Below are 15,281 nucleotides of genomic sequence, written 5' to 3'. Positions count from 1 at the left end.
ATTAAAGGATTCATGTCTTATATATTCATTTGCATGTATGCTAGCTGACTGTATTTTACTAATATGTCAACTTCTACTTGTGTCAGTAAATATGTACTCTCCCTCCATTAGAGGCCTGTTTTGGACCCATTCATTGGCTACGATGAGGACTCCATGGACTCGGAGACATCATCCATGGCCTCATTTAGAACAGACCGAACACCAGCTACTCCTGATGATGACTTGGACGAAGTAAGCCTTTCTACTTCTCTAGTCTTTTGAGATGTTGCCACCAAATCTCTCCTGTAAGGGGGAGAAAAAGCATTTTACTTCTTATCTCCTTCGTGAACACCACAGAACGATCTCATAATAGTGTCTGATTTTGAGACCACACTTGATTTTGATACCTCTTAGAAAATAGTTCACCTATGTCATGTGGCCCTTTTAGAAACTCCTCTGAAGTTCGGCTCTGTAACTTGAAGACTTTTTTCAAAAGAAAAGTTACTGTCCCAGATTCTTCAGCTAGGGAACCTATGAACCGAGAAATAAGCTTAGAACAAGCTTATTGATATAATCTAAGACAGTATTAAGTGGTATGCACTGTAGACCACCTTTATCAGAACCATCTAGAAAGTTCAAGTACATTGAAAAACTCCTAGACTTTACCATACAACTCCTGACCCACGGTCTTTAAGGTCGAACTCCAAAATCTACATTTTTCAGAGAGCTCCCTGGTATTATAGTGTGCTCTGAAGTTGGAGACATTAAGCTTTATAAAACTATGCTTTCTTAATTTATCTGGATAAGAGGTTGTTGGATAAAAATATATTGAAGAAGAGTGAGACTAAAAGTTTGAATATCATTCCCTCAAATTTGTAACCATAAGCAGGGTATAAGCTCTCATTTGGGTCCAAAATTGATGATAATCTAAGCCCAAATGGGTAATAATCAGAAATGTAATAAGCAAATGCTCCTTATATTAAAATAAATATTTAAGTATTTCTGCAGTGTCCATCTTGAAAGTATTACAGTATTTTTTTAATTTTATTTTTCAATTACAGTTTACTTTCAATGTTATTTTATATTGGTTTCCGGTGTACAGCACAGCGGTTAGACAGTCATATACTTTACAACGTGTTCCCCTTACATGCCCAGTACCCACCTGGCACCATGCAGAGTTACTACAGTATTACTGACTGTATTTCCTCTGCTGTACTTTACATGCCCATGACTGTTTTGTAACTACCAATCTGTACTTCTTAATCCCTTCACCTTTTTCCCCAACCCACTAATCCCCCTTCCCTAAAGTACTACAGTATTTTTGTCCATCCATGTCCTTAAAATTAAGAATAAGTCACACAGAATTCAAAAGTCAAACAAGCCTTTAACTTCTTAAAAAACAGACAAGTGTTAATATTTCACATTGAACTCAGAACCTGAACATAACAATCATTTTTTGGCTCCATCCTCCCCCCCCCCCCCCCACCTCAAGAGTTTAGCTGCTGAAGAATCTGAGCTTCGATTTCGACAATTAACAAAAGAATACCAGGCTCTCCAAAGAGCGTATGCCCTCCTGCAGGAGCAGACTGGAGGCATCATCGATGCTGAGAGAGAGGCCAAGGTTAGTGTGTGACTGCGAGAGTGCTCGGAATTGGCTTTTTTTTCCCTTAATGCAGCATAGAGGAATCATGGACATAAAAATATCAATAGGGTAGCTCTCCATGGGTTCTTCTCTCCTCTGCAGCTTTTGAACTGTTATATCTTTTATGTCAACAAACCTTGGATCTGGAGACATTAGACCCCGCTTGGATCGATGCTTTTGTTCCTTTCAGATAGTTGAGTATCTTGCTATTTGAAAACTTACATTTTCAAAGCTTAGATGATATTGAATGCTGATAAATTATTTTTTGTTTGTTTGTTTCTTGCTTGAAAAAGAAAAACAAAACCTTTTATCTTTCAAAAGCCAGTTTCTTTTCTTGGTTAGTAAGTATACAGTGTTGCACTGACAGCTTACCAAGAATTTTCACTGCTGATATCTCATTTAATCCTGTGACTGCTCCCTAAGGCAGGTATTTTTTAAAAGAGGAATTTGAGGCTTAGACAGGTTAATTGAATTGCCCAAGATCACACATGTTAATAAATGGAAACTGAGATTCCATATAGAGTCTTACTGGATCAAATGTACCTTCCATTTTTTGCAACTGCCTCTCATAAGCCTATTTCAAAAATAAGCACACACTATATACTAATATTTAACATTTATTTAGTGCTTGCTGTGTTCCAGGCATTGTGCTGAGCACTTTATGTATATTCATCTATCTCATGTAAACCTAAAATAACCCTATGCATTAGATAATCAAAATGAAATAGTATCAGCGAAAACGAGATAAAATTGTTTCGATACAGAAAAAAAATTGATTACACTCAACACCCATTCAAAGTTAAAATAATTCTCAGCAGAATTAAGCTTGGAATTTTCTTAACCTGATAAAGGTGAATATAATATTTAACAGTCCAAAGAAATAGCCTGCTCACAATAAGAAATATGGACAGATGCCTACCATTTCTGTCGTTATTCACCTTTGTAACAAAGAACCTATCCAGACCATAAGAGAAGAGAAAAATATGCATATGGGCAGAAAAAAGAAAAAAAGAAAAAAAACCCTATTTTTCTTGCAGAATATAGGATCATATATAGAGAGAATACAAAAAAATCTAAGAACAAATGACTAGACTAGATGAAGTAGGATTGTTCCATACAAGATCAGTGTTCAGAACTATTGATAGATACACCCATGCGCACACACACACTCACTCACATACACACATTTGATACATAGATTTGGATTTGGATTTATATACAGGGCACAAACTTGGCTCTGAAAGAATGAAAAGATTTTGGAGAGGCAAAATGGAAGAAGAAGGGTAACTTGTTCAAAAGAGAGAGAAGTGGAGAGTAACAAAGCATATTTAAGGAGTAAAGAGATCACCAGCAAGTAAGGGTGGGCTTTGTGGTGGGAAAAGATTGAAAATATAATAGGAAATCTTGAATCCCAACCTAATGAGTTTGACTTTTAACCCAAGGGCGAAGGGAACCACTAAAAGATTTAAGAAGTTAGATCATAAAAATAGTTTTAAGATATTTTTTGATCATAGAAAACTCCCCCCCCCCCCCCCCCCCCCCGTTTCTTGTTTGGTTCTAATCAAAGAAGATAAAGGGAGAAAATACTGGATTAACTATTTTACGTATTGAGTTCTGGAATTTTGATTTCACTAGGCTCAAGAACAGCTCCAAGCAGAGGTGCTAAGGTATAAAGCCAAAATTGAAGATCTCGAAGCGACTCTGGCTCAGAAAGGGCAGGTAGGCATTGGGTTGCTGGATCTGACCTTCCTCTCTAGATCACCCTGTGCACGGGCCGCTCCCAGGACACGGCTTTGCTCTCTATAGTGACCTTTCTCAGATTGTGTCAGAATGTTCAGCTCTGTGTTTCTGTCCCTGGTGTTTCTCTGGCCAGAGTGTGAACCCAGCTCCAACAGCAAATGGGGTTGGGCAAGAGAGAGAATGGCAGAGGAAGCGGCGCCCTGTGCACATAGCCTAGCATGGTCATAAACTGCCAAGACAAAGGCCCGCCCTCCGGCTGCATTCTTTGCCTCTACGCTACATTGATGGTTCTGCATTTTAATGTTTTCCATCCATATGTATCTAGCCTGTGTGCATTCTGACCCTTGTCACTTTTTGCCTGTGTGGTCACTTCTGAGTCCCCAAAAGGCTGGTCCTGGATTATTCAGACTGAAAAAGGCAGAGGTAGTGAGTGGCGGTGAAGAGGGGGTTAAATTTTCCTGGCAACTTTGGCCCCGATGTCTTTGAGGAAGGTGCTGGCAGGGGTGGGTGTCATTCACCAGGCCTTGGCAGGCAAACAGATGGGGTGGAAAGAAGACAGCTCTGGAAAAGTGGTTTGACAACACAGGCTCTTCCATGCCACACTGAAATGCTGACTGCGCGATATTCTTTGTCAAACAGGATTCACACTGGGTAGAAGATAAACAACTTTTCATTAAGAGAAACCAGGAGCTTTTAGAAAAGGTATGTGGGGCGAAACACACCCTAGTGGGCCGAGGAGAAAATGATGAGAGATCCAGGAGCAGCAGGGGGTCCTCTCAGGAGTGGCACAGGGGCTAGGGGAAGGGGAGGCTTTTCGGCGTTGCACTCCCCTCTGCTGCGTGCTCGACTGCATTCCTGTCACCGCCATCACCATCAGTGGAGTGGCACGTGTGCATGGCTCTGTGCTGGGCGTTGCGCCGATCCAAAGGATGTGATCCTTGGAACTGATTGATTGTTAACCATATATATATTTATACATATATATATATACTGTATATATACTGTGCGTACATGTGTGTGTGTGTATGTGTGTATATATATATAAATATATATACATATATACATATATATTTTATATATATACGTGCACACATTCTATGTGGTTGTCCATCTAAAAAAAAAACACACTATGAATAGGATTTGTTATTTCGTGCCAGGAAGTGACAGATTAGGACTCCAGGACCATGCTGCCACCTGTCATGAACTATGTTCTCACCTTTAAGCATTTTGCTAAACTTGACTGTTTATATGTTGTTTTTGTAAACAAAAGAACTTTTTAAAAGATGTCTTCAAAGCACAAAACTGCATGTCCAGGATTTTGTTCAGTAAATCAAGACGCAAAAGAATGGTTTAGTCCCCATAGCTACAAGTCATTTTGGTTATCTAGACATAGGTTTTTGATTGGGGGCAACGAAATATAACAGATTGTTTTACATTCAAAGGGTGCTTTTCCTTTGGTATCTAGCTTCCAGGAATCAAATCTGAAAATTGCAAAATAATCTTATATTATTTTTGACAGAAATAGAATCTGAAAGCCCATTGGAATAAAGAAAATAATTCTGTAGGTCTATTCATTTTGACTAGCTTGGACAAGTAATAAAATTGAGCACAACACCCTTAGAAGCATGAGACAATAACAAAGATACTTGTCCTCCCTCCCCTCTGGTCTAGCAAAGTTAGGACATCCTGTCTCACTTTCTGCATGAGCGACAGAGCTGATATATACAAAGTAGGTGGGCGTTCCAGGATTGAGAACTCATGCTCTCAGAAAGGCTGAGGGTCCTTATAAAGAGACACTGGCTATATAATGTCCCTTCATTAGACACTGGCTCTGGTCTGTAAATTACAACCTGCGAACCAATGATGTAATTGCTACCACTAACCACCAGAACCAGGAGTTTTCCCAAATATCCCATCTCTGATCTCAATCCAAGATGCTAGGGAGTAGAATCTCTTTTGTGATCTAAGTCAATCTGAAAACTTTTGAAAATTTACTAGACCACAGAAATCTCGTGTAAAAAAACTTGAGTTGATGACATTAGGTAACATCTCATGATGTCTCACTATTTCCCCATCTTTATATTCCTATAAATTTTGTATATCATGAGGCTATAAGAAAAGGAGGATTTTGGGGTTTTTTTTGTTTTTTTTCTTTCATTTTTCCGAAGCTGGAAACGGGGAGGCAGTCAGACAGACTCCCGCATGCTCCCGACCGGGATCCACCTGGCATGCCCACCAGAGGGCGATGCTCTGCCCATCTGGGGCGTTGCTCTGTTGTGACCAGAGCCATTCTAGCGCCTGAGGCAGAGGCCACAGAGCCATCCTCAGCAGCCGGGCAATCTTTGCTCCAGTGGAGCCTCAGCTACGGGAGGGGAAGAGAGAGACAGAGAGGAAGGAGAGGGGGAGGGGTGGAGAAGCAGATGGGCGCTTCTCCTGTGTGCCCTGGCCCGGAATCGAACCCGGGACTCCTGCACGCCAGGCCGATGCTCTACCGCTGAGCCAACTGGACAGGGCCAAGAAAAGGAGGATTTTAATGGTCTCAGAGATGCCCCGTAATGTGTTATTACATCTCTTTATCATGTAAAAAAGAATTTCTGTTATGTCTTCTATCTGATTTCAGTTGGTCTTGATTTCTTTGGGCTAAATGCAGAATTTTGAGCTCATATTTTTAAGAGTAAAAGAAAACCTAAATGACAGTAAAGCAAAACGTCCTACTCCAACTGCGTTTACTTGGGAAAGTCAAATTCATCCTATGCTAAAAAGTCTCTGGACTTTATTTTTTCATTTCTAACTTGAAGATTTTAAATATTTATTATGCTTAAGGCCCACCCACATAGGTAATATCAAAGGCAATCTCAAACCCTTTGCCGATCATGAAAATTTGTTGACACCTTGTAGACACAGACCCCCTGTCTATAGGATGTGGCATATTTGTACACTCCAGACTTAATTCCGTATTTCATCAGGTTATACTGGAAGTCCCATAGGAAAGCCCTGTAGGAAAACAGAAGGAAGAAGTAGCAATTCTGAATGGGTAAAGAGGGAAACCTCTTATGGTTGGAGATGTTAGAGCTTGGTGTTCAAGGAGGTGTAGAATTTCCTCACCTGGAAAAGAAATGGCAGGTGGAGGGGGTACATTTTAGGCAGAGAGATGAGCGGAGAAAGCTCTCAAAGTAGTCAGTCCATGGGGTAGATCTGGGTTTCTAGATCCTAGTGTGTGTGTGTTCACACGTGAGTGTGTGAGTGTGCTGAGATGACAACGATGCCATTGAAAATTGGAAAGGGATGTGGTAACACGATTATCATGATTTTTTTTATTCCATATGGAGGAGTTTGGCTTCACACTGCAGATGCCTGGAATTCAGCAAGTTAATATATGATCAGGGATGTTTTTTTTTAATTATTTTTCCAACAATTTGTAACTCCAGACATAAAAGCTAGATGTCCGCATTATTTACACCATTAAATCTCATTCTAAGACACTGTCCCCAACCCACATAACAGGCACCCTCAGATTCACTGTTCACAGGGTCTCTAGGCTTTGTCTCCATGAACGGACGTGTCCTCCCGCATTCTGTTCTCCAACCCCAGAAACTCAGCTGAAGGATCACTAGAAGGAAAGCCAGACTGACCTTATGCACATCTCCCAGGATGTCTTTTTTATGGTCTAGAATGGTTTATTCCCTGAATAAATGACTGCTGTCCATACTTGCTTTGCGACCTTGTCTTGGCAATTTCATCTAACTTGAGGATTTACTTTACTAGATAGAAAAACAGGAGGCAGAAAATCACCGGTTACAGCAGGAACTGCAAGATGCCAGAGACCAGAATGAGCTGCTGGAGTTTCGAAACCTAGAGCTAGAAGTAAGGAAATGATGATAATAATCATAACAATTAATGTAACGCTGAGCACAACCTGTGTGCGAGGTGCTGAATCAATCATTTCAGCTGCATACTCTCATTGGGTCTCACACCACAATCCAGAGTTTATATATGAGGCATCTGAGGTTAAATCACTTGCCCAAGTCCTGAGACTAGTAAGTGGTAAAGCACTGATACTGGTCAGGATTGTCAGCTCAGATACCATATTGCCTTAATGAACAAGACTAATGATTAATTTTTAAATAAATTTAAATAAGATATTTCAAACTTCATCAATAATCCATTGCTTTTAAATAATCATTTCCACTCTTCATCGAATTCTGACTCAAAAAGAAAGGTCACTTTAAGAATTATATTTCAAAATGTGCTATATACAAACCATTTTATTATTGGACACTTGAATTTGTCAGTCAACTTTTTAATTCTATAATGCATTTATGCCAAATGCTAAGAATCAAGGTAACTTGTTTTGGGAAACTCTTTGGTTAATCTGACCAAATTTCAGAAGTTTTTTTGTTTTCGTTTTTGCTTTTGTTTTGAGTAAAACATCAATCAAATCAAAGTTTGATTGTATCCTGCAGAATCTGTCTTAGGATCTGGTAGAGTATATGTTGAAATGTAAAGGATAAGGAAAATTCCCATGTGATTTCTCTTATTTTGCCAGCGATTTCTTCTTGAGATTATTTCAAATTAGGTCTGGATAGAGTTAGCAGTTGGTATGTGTCAGTGTCTTTGGCAGCCCATATATCTTACTCACAAAGCTTGAGTGGATTGAATATGCAAAAGTATGTTAGCTGCCATAAAACTTCATGGTCAAAAGATCACTCTCTGTGATACCGGCAAGCTGTACATATTCATGTAGTTTAAATTGAAATTCTACTTCTCACATTTCCCTGATCAAAACATTTGCAGAATTGGATGACACCATTTATAAATTCTCTTCCATACTTTTGTTGACTAATCAGTTCTTTCCATTAAATTTAAGCAAAAGCATCTTGAGTTTTTTGTTTGTTTGTTTGTTTGTTTGTTTGTTTTTGGCCAAATGTCATATTGATAAACTGCTGAAATAGCAGACAACTGGTTTGTTGTTTAATCAGTTGCTTTTTTTTTAATTCCCATATATTCTTCACTGTATTTCAAGGAAAGAGAGAGACGGTCCCCTCCATTTAATCTACAAATTCACCCATTCTCAGATGGTGTGAGTGCTCTGCAGATCTACTGTATGAAAGAAGGTGTCAAGGTAGGCAGATTTTGATGTTTTGTGTTTGTAGGAAGTAGAAAAACTGGGCATTGGAAAAGGGGAGAGGTTGCTCATGACTTTTGTCTTTGGTCACTGGATGTCATTTTGCTACAAACTGCGTAGGAATTGAAAACAGTCCTGTCCATTGGAAAATCAATAGAACATAAAATTAATGTGTGACAGATGTGTGAATGGTAACAAGTAAGAACTCAGGAAGCCATAGTTATTTAGAACATATTAGAATATAACATAAAGAATACTATGGTATCAAAATATTAAGATAATCACCCTTAATTATCTAGAAGATTATAGTAAATGAATTCAGTACTTCCATAAACATATTTTAAGTATGCCAGGTAAAAATGTATTTGTTGAGTCCCTCTGTTGTATTGTTTATTGGAAGTGCTGTGGAATTGGTAATCTTGGAATATCGGAGTTAAAAGAGAGCTTAAAATCATCTAGTCCACCATATGTTCAGGTGTGTTTAATGTAGGGAAGATTTCTCTTTCTAAAGTGTGTAACACATTGCTCAGTTAGAAACAGAATCCTATCTGTAGTGGTACCAGAACACATTGTGAACATGTATTAAGGTTGAATGGACGTGGCTCCGTCTCCTGGAATCAATATTGTTTTATGTTCGTGAAATCACATGGTGGTTATCTATCAGAGGTAAAGCTGGAAAGCCCCCTCGCTGTTCCTGGTTTCTCCCTTATCTTCGGCATGGCCCTTCCTGCGTCCACTCTGAGCTGCCAAATATACCTGCTTTAGTTGCCTTCTCTTTGCCCATGAGATTGAGCTGGGCTTTCCCCTGTGGTAGGATCTGCTGTACTGCATTTGAACATAAGTAAGAGGAGAAAGTGGTACTAATGAGGTAAAAAGCGTGTATGTGTGGTGGTGGTGGGGGGGGTTGGGGAGATTAGGTAGTAAAATTGTGCTTCTTGACTTCCATCTTAAACCCCTTTCACGATGTTTAAACTTCTGGCCTTCCTGGCCTGCATGAACATTTGTAAAGCAAAGCAGTTTTTTTATTCAGCTCTAATTAAATGAAAAGCACTTTACTTCATCCTTTCCTTAGATGCTTTTTTCTTTAGGTAAATGATAAACAACCTAATCCAATGGATATAATTTATACTCAAGGGTACTCTTTCAAATACAGTTCACCTGCTTTAAAATGATCAAGGACAATTGTAAAAATCGGCCTTTCCAAACATGAAATTAATGCTTAATGTAAAAAAAAAAAATGAAACTGCGTTATAGTTTATATGTTAGTCAAAATCTCAACCAAGTCACGGTGACGCAGTGGATAGAGTGTGGGACTGGGACGTGGAGAACCCAGGTTCGAGGCCCTGAGGTCGCCAGCTTGAGCACCAGCTCATCTGTTCTGAACAAGGCTCGCCAGCTTGAGCCCAAGGTCGCTGGCTTGAGCAAGGGGTCACTCGCTCTGCTGTAGCTCCCAGCCAAGGCACATAGGAGAAAGCAATTGATGAATAACTAAGTGCCATAACAAAGAATTGATGCTTCTCATCTCTCTCCCTTCCTGTCTGTCTGTCCCTATCTGTCCTTCTCTCTGTCTCTGTCACCAAAAAAAAAAAAAAAAGAATATCAACCAGGTCAGAATTCTTTTAATTAGAATAAAATTGGTTCATTATTTATAGTTATTTCCTATTTTCTTTATACCTGGCATTGACCATGATTGAAAAAAACTTGACAACTCTTAGAAAAAACTATTGATGAGCTCATCTGAGCCTCTACTACATTCTTGACTCTTTTTGTCTATAGTCTTTTTATCTTCAAGATCAGCCAGGGACAGAGGTATTTTATTATCTCCATTTTGCAATTGGCAAAATTGAGAACAAACTGTTAGGTACTTTTCCAAAGTTCACATGGCTTCTAAGAAGCAGAGTGGAAGCTTAAAGCCAGGCACACCTGATTGAAAACAACCCACATAATTACAGATGTTAAAATGTCTTCTCTAAATTAGGGCTGAGGCACTGAAAGAATGGTAAGCCATGTTTGTGTCTTTGACTTGAGTGTTATCTCCTTGATTTTGCAGGATGTGAACATCCCTGATCTCATAAAGCAGCTTGATATCTTGGGTGATAACGGAGTAAGTATGAATTAAGTGCGGGAAAGATAGGAATTTGCCTAAAGAGGGACAAGAAAGACTTGCTAATATATCATGTGTGAAATAATAGCAGGTGGGAGGCCATGTTCACTGAAGGACGTAGCTCCCTGGAGAGAATCAACAGTTTATCAAACAGCGCGGCCTTGTAAGGATCTCTGCAAGGTAGCGTGAAGATGGGAACTGCTAAAATGCTTTTCACGAGCAGTTTTCCGATTTGGATGCCGACCACATCTGCAGTGATTAAAGCTAATTATCTTCAGACTGTGGCTTGCAGGCATCCAGCGTGAAATTAATCAGTCATGCAGTTGCAAATGGTACTAAATAGTAGGGTTGGTGGCAGCCCCATAAAAAGGGGCCAGGAAACTCTAATCCCTTTTCTTCCTAAAAACACCTTCCAGGCAGGGTCAAGGCATATTAATTCAGTGGGAGGACCATTCATTGAGATATTATATGAATGATGCATGCAGGTTGAAGAGTCACACCATTTTTTTTTCCTTAAAAAATTCTCAAAGTAAAGAACAGTATCAATTAAATCACATCAGATGGCTATGCAGAAATTACTCTATTTCATTTTGGTTTTCTCATAACATGGCTAGTAATGAAATAGGCTTTCAGTGAAACATAAAATCAAGTCAGTATTGGAGTGATATAAAAAAATCACAATATATACTTCACAGGTTTTGAATGAACTCTGTTAAGAATTATTATGAGCCTGACTAGGCAGTGGTGCAGTGGATAGAGCGTCGGACTGGGACGCGGAGGACCCAGGTTCGAGACCCTGAGGTCTCCAGCTTGAGCACGGGCTCATCTGATTTGCGTAAAGCTCACCAGCTTGGACCCAAGGTCGCTGGCTCGAGCAGGGGGTTACTCGGTCTGCTGAAGGCCCACGGTCAAGGCACATATGAGAAAGCAATCAATGAACAACTAAGGTGTTGCAACGAAAAACTGATGATTAATGCTTCTCATCTCTCTTCGTTTCTGTCTGTCTATCCCTATCTATCCCTCTCTCTGACTCTCTCTGTCTCTGGAATAAAAAAAAAAAAGAGTTATTATGAAATAGAACATCTGTTAAAGTCCCATGCAGTCGGGTCTGTGGCGGGTGCTTAGGCAATATTTTCTGATAATATCAATACCTTAAGTGTCTTCAGTTTATTTTCTTTTTTTCACAGAATTTGAGAAATGAAGAACAAGTGGCCATAATTCAAGCCAGCACTGTGCTGTCCCTGGCAGAGAAGGTAATAAGTTATTCGAACATTGAAACCATCTCGGTATCTGGCTTAATGCCTAAAGAGCAGACGAGTTGCCTTGGCCAGATAGCTCCTTTGGTTAGAGCATCGTCCTGAAGCACAGAGGTTCCTGATTCGATCCCTGGTCAGGACGCATACAGGAACAAATTGATGTTTCTATCTCTCTCTCTCCTTCCCTCCTTCCCTCTTTCTCTCTCTAAACTCAATAAATACATATTCTTAAAAAATAAATAAACATAAAGAGCAGAGTAGGGGTAAAGGATGTTCTCTCTGCATATGACCTTGGTGTTATTGAGTACTGTAAAGCCAGAAGCCAAGGCCAGGGCTACCATCGCAGCAGCCGCCTGGCCCATAGAGGTTCGCATTGGATTCGGACAGTCGGTAAAGAAACAATGGAGCCACAAACTGGTGGGCCATAGTCTTTAATCCTAGCTTGCACCCGGCGGGCAAGTAAAAACACACACTGGGCTCTAAAACCAATCACGTTCAGTGCTCACAAAGCTACTGATTTATCCGAGTTTCCTAGAATCAAAGGTTTCTAGCTCACCAGACTTATTCTCCTCAGTTCCCCATCTTCTTCCTTCTCCAGCGTCAAACTGCACAAACTGGCATCTCACTCAGCACTCCGCCATCTTGGCTGCTTCCCCTGGCCTCCTCCACGTGGCCTCCTCCCGCTGCTGGCTCTACTCTCTCTGCTCTCTCATGCTAACCTCAGGAACCAAGAGCGCAAACTCTCGTTCCGCCCGCACTTTATATTGTAGCTTCACAACCTCTAATCCAATATACAAAATAGGGAAGTCTCCAATACAAAGTCACTTCTCCGAGGCATGATTGGATTGTACCACCCCACATCAAAAAGGGTGGGAAAGGCTTAATCCCAAAACCAACCCCCAGGTACAACGATCCCCAACACACATTAATATCACCTGGGCGACGGCCTCACGTGGGCAGTGGAGCCACCTTTAACAAAGTGAGCATAATATATTTTATCTGCCCAACAAGTACCTAATAAATATTTTATTTTTCAGTGTGATACCACCCAGATAGGATGAGAACTCACACCAGAAAAGTCTACACACTGATTTGGGGTGGTGGATAGTACTTACTTTGAAGTCTCTTAAAAATGTAATTCTTAAAAAATGGAAAACCTTTTAAATTACATTATTCAAGCAATTCCTGCCAAGCTAGGAAACCGATAAAGAAGAGTATTGTTTACCCTGGCCAGTGGCTCAGTGGATAGAGCATTGGCCTGGCATCCTGGGTTTGATTCCCGGTCAGGGCACACAGGAGAAGCAACTATCTGCTTCTCCCTCCACCCCCTTCTCTGTCTCTTCCCCTCCCACAGCCAGTGGCTCCATTGGTTCGAGTGTAGCCCTGGGCACTGAGGAGAGCTCAGTTATTCCAAGTGTGTCAGCCTCAGGGCACTAAAAATAGCTCAGTACTTGAGCATCAGCTCGATTGTGTAGCCAGGTGGGTCCTGGTCGTGGCGTATGCCCGAGTCTGCCTCACTGTCTTCCCTCCTCTCACCTAAAAAATAAAATAAAATAAAGAAGGGCTTTGTTGTTAGAACAAAATTTAACCAAGTACATTTAAAGATCTAATTAGCTTCAGTAGGTGATTCATGAATTGGGCAGCATCCCGGGTGTCTAGCAACTAGGAGGCTGCTCTTAGGGGTTTTACAAAATGGAAAGTTTTTATAGGAAGGAAGGTGGGGCAAGGGAGCTATTAACAAAAGAAAAAAATTTAAATTTAGCCCAGCACATCTTTTGGGGAGGTGGAGAACTAAAGGGATGAGGAACAGCAAAGGTTTTATCATGCAGATTGCCTCTTCTTCCTCCCTGGGTGGAGGGTGGGGGTAGGGAGGATGGAGAAGTGACAGACTAATGCAGTGGTGTTGACCAGAAAATTCCAGATTGGTCCATTGAGATTTCTGGTGAAAATCAAAACTGCAGTTAGGTCAGATGTTAAGTTTAGGTTTGGTATCGTGGGCTTTAGCGCAAGTGATGCCACTTGGGGCCTGTGGTTTTTTTCTCTTAAACAATTGAGAGGTGGTAGACTGGAGCATGGCTCTTTTGACAAGCTTTTCCTTGGGTGTGTACATTCCCAACCGATTTTGTGACTTTGTGGTGGCTCACTGCAGTCTCATTCAGAAAGCCCAACCTGGGGACTGTCAGAAGAGCAACAGAGGGTGCTCTGCCCCCTGGTGTCTAAACATGGTCAGTGGCAGGAAGAGTGAGAAGAGGGAAGAGGAAGTGGAGAAGTTTGATTCACTGGCTGTACGCAGGGCGCCTGGAGAACTGACGTGTAGTTGAGGGTCATGTATACATGGTTGGATAAGATGAGAGCTGTAAAAGTCCCCTGAAATGCCTCCTTAATTCCTAAATGCATATCAAGCTTGTTATAAATTAAATGAAACCATGAGCAAGCAATCTACTCACTATAATCTGAAGTGAGGGAATTCTGCAAGTCAAATGAGCCAGTCAGCTTACTCAGACAAAACAATGACATCAAGAAAAAAAATGGCAGAGGAGAGGGAAGAACTGCTATCAAATAAAAAGGCACTTAAGAAATACTGAAGTGATCTTTGGCATCCTGATTCAAGCAAACCAAGTGTGGGGGAAAAAAGGTAATTTTGCTGACAGCTGGGGAAATTTTAATATGGACCAGGTATCAGATAACAAAAGGAATTAATGTTAATTTTGCATGATATAGAAGTGATGTTGTGGTTATGCTTTTTCTTTCTTTTGAAGGCTGTATGGCCAGTAGTCATAGCCACCATCACAGCCTAGTCCATGCAGGTTCACATTAGATTCGGACAGTCGGTAATGAAACAATGGAGCCAAGAACTGGTGGGCCATTACCTTTAATCCTAGCTTGCACCCAGTGGGCAAGTAAAAACACACACTGGGCTCCAAAACCCACTTATTCAATGCTCACAAAGCTACTGACTTATCTGAGTTTTCTAGAATCAAAGGTTTCTAGCTCACTAGCCTTATTCACCTCTGTTCCCCATCTCCTTCTCTCTGCACAAACTGGCTTCTCTTTCAACACTCCGCCATCTTGGCTGCCTCTCCTTGCCTTCACGTGGCCTTTATCTGCTCGCCTTTATCTGCTCTTTCCTCTAATGCTAATCTCAGGAACAGAGATAGAGCAAGCTCCTGGTCTGCCCCACTTTATAGTGTAGAAACCAAAACCTTTAATCCAATATACAAACACGGAAGCCTCTGATGCAAATTCACTTATCTGAGGCATAATGGGATTCCTCATGAGGGTGCATCACCCCACATCGAAAAGGGTGGGAAAGGCTTAGTCCCAAAACCAAGCCCCAGGCTACAAGGATCCTGCTTGCCCACAGCCTACCCCCAACACACATTAATATAATCACGTCCATCCCAAGCAAGATAGGCAACCAAAACCATCACCTGG

General features: G+C 40.8%; 1 protein-coding gene across 1 annotated transcript in view; it reads left to right on the top strand.

The window, feature by feature from the left end:
* JAKMIP2 (janus kinase and microtubule interacting protein 2) overlaps positions 1–15,281 on the top strand; it is a 164,716-nt gene that overhangs the window by 121,177 nt on the left and 28,258 nt on the right. The window contains exons 9-16 of the mRNA XM_066342022.1: positions 112–231; positions 1,472–1,600; positions 3,257–3,340; positions 4,001–4,063; positions 7,127–7,225; positions 8,385–8,483; positions 10,537–10,590; positions 11,778–11,843. Of these exons, the coding sequence (XP_066198119.1) occupies positions 112–231; positions 1,472–1,600; positions 3,257–3,340; positions 4,001–4,063; positions 7,127–7,225; positions 8,385–8,483; positions 10,537–10,590; positions 11,778–11,843 (714 nt within the window). The remainder of the gene's footprint in view (positions 1–111; positions 232–1,471; positions 1,601–3,256; positions 3,341–4,000; positions 4,064–7,126; positions 7,226–8,384; positions 8,484–10,536; positions 10,591–11,777; positions 11,844–15,281) is intronic.

This window comes from Saccopteryx leptura, chromosome 6 (genome assembly GCF_036850995.1).
Source record: "Saccopteryx leptura isolate mSacLep1 chromosome 6, mSacLep1_pri_phased_curated, whole genome shotgun sequence".
NCBI lineage: Eukaryota > Metazoa > Chordata > Mammalia > Chiroptera > Emballonuridae > Saccopteryx > Saccopteryx leptura.
Note: the sequence above shows the minus strand (reverse complement) of the source record. Positions and strands in the feature narration are given on the sequence as shown.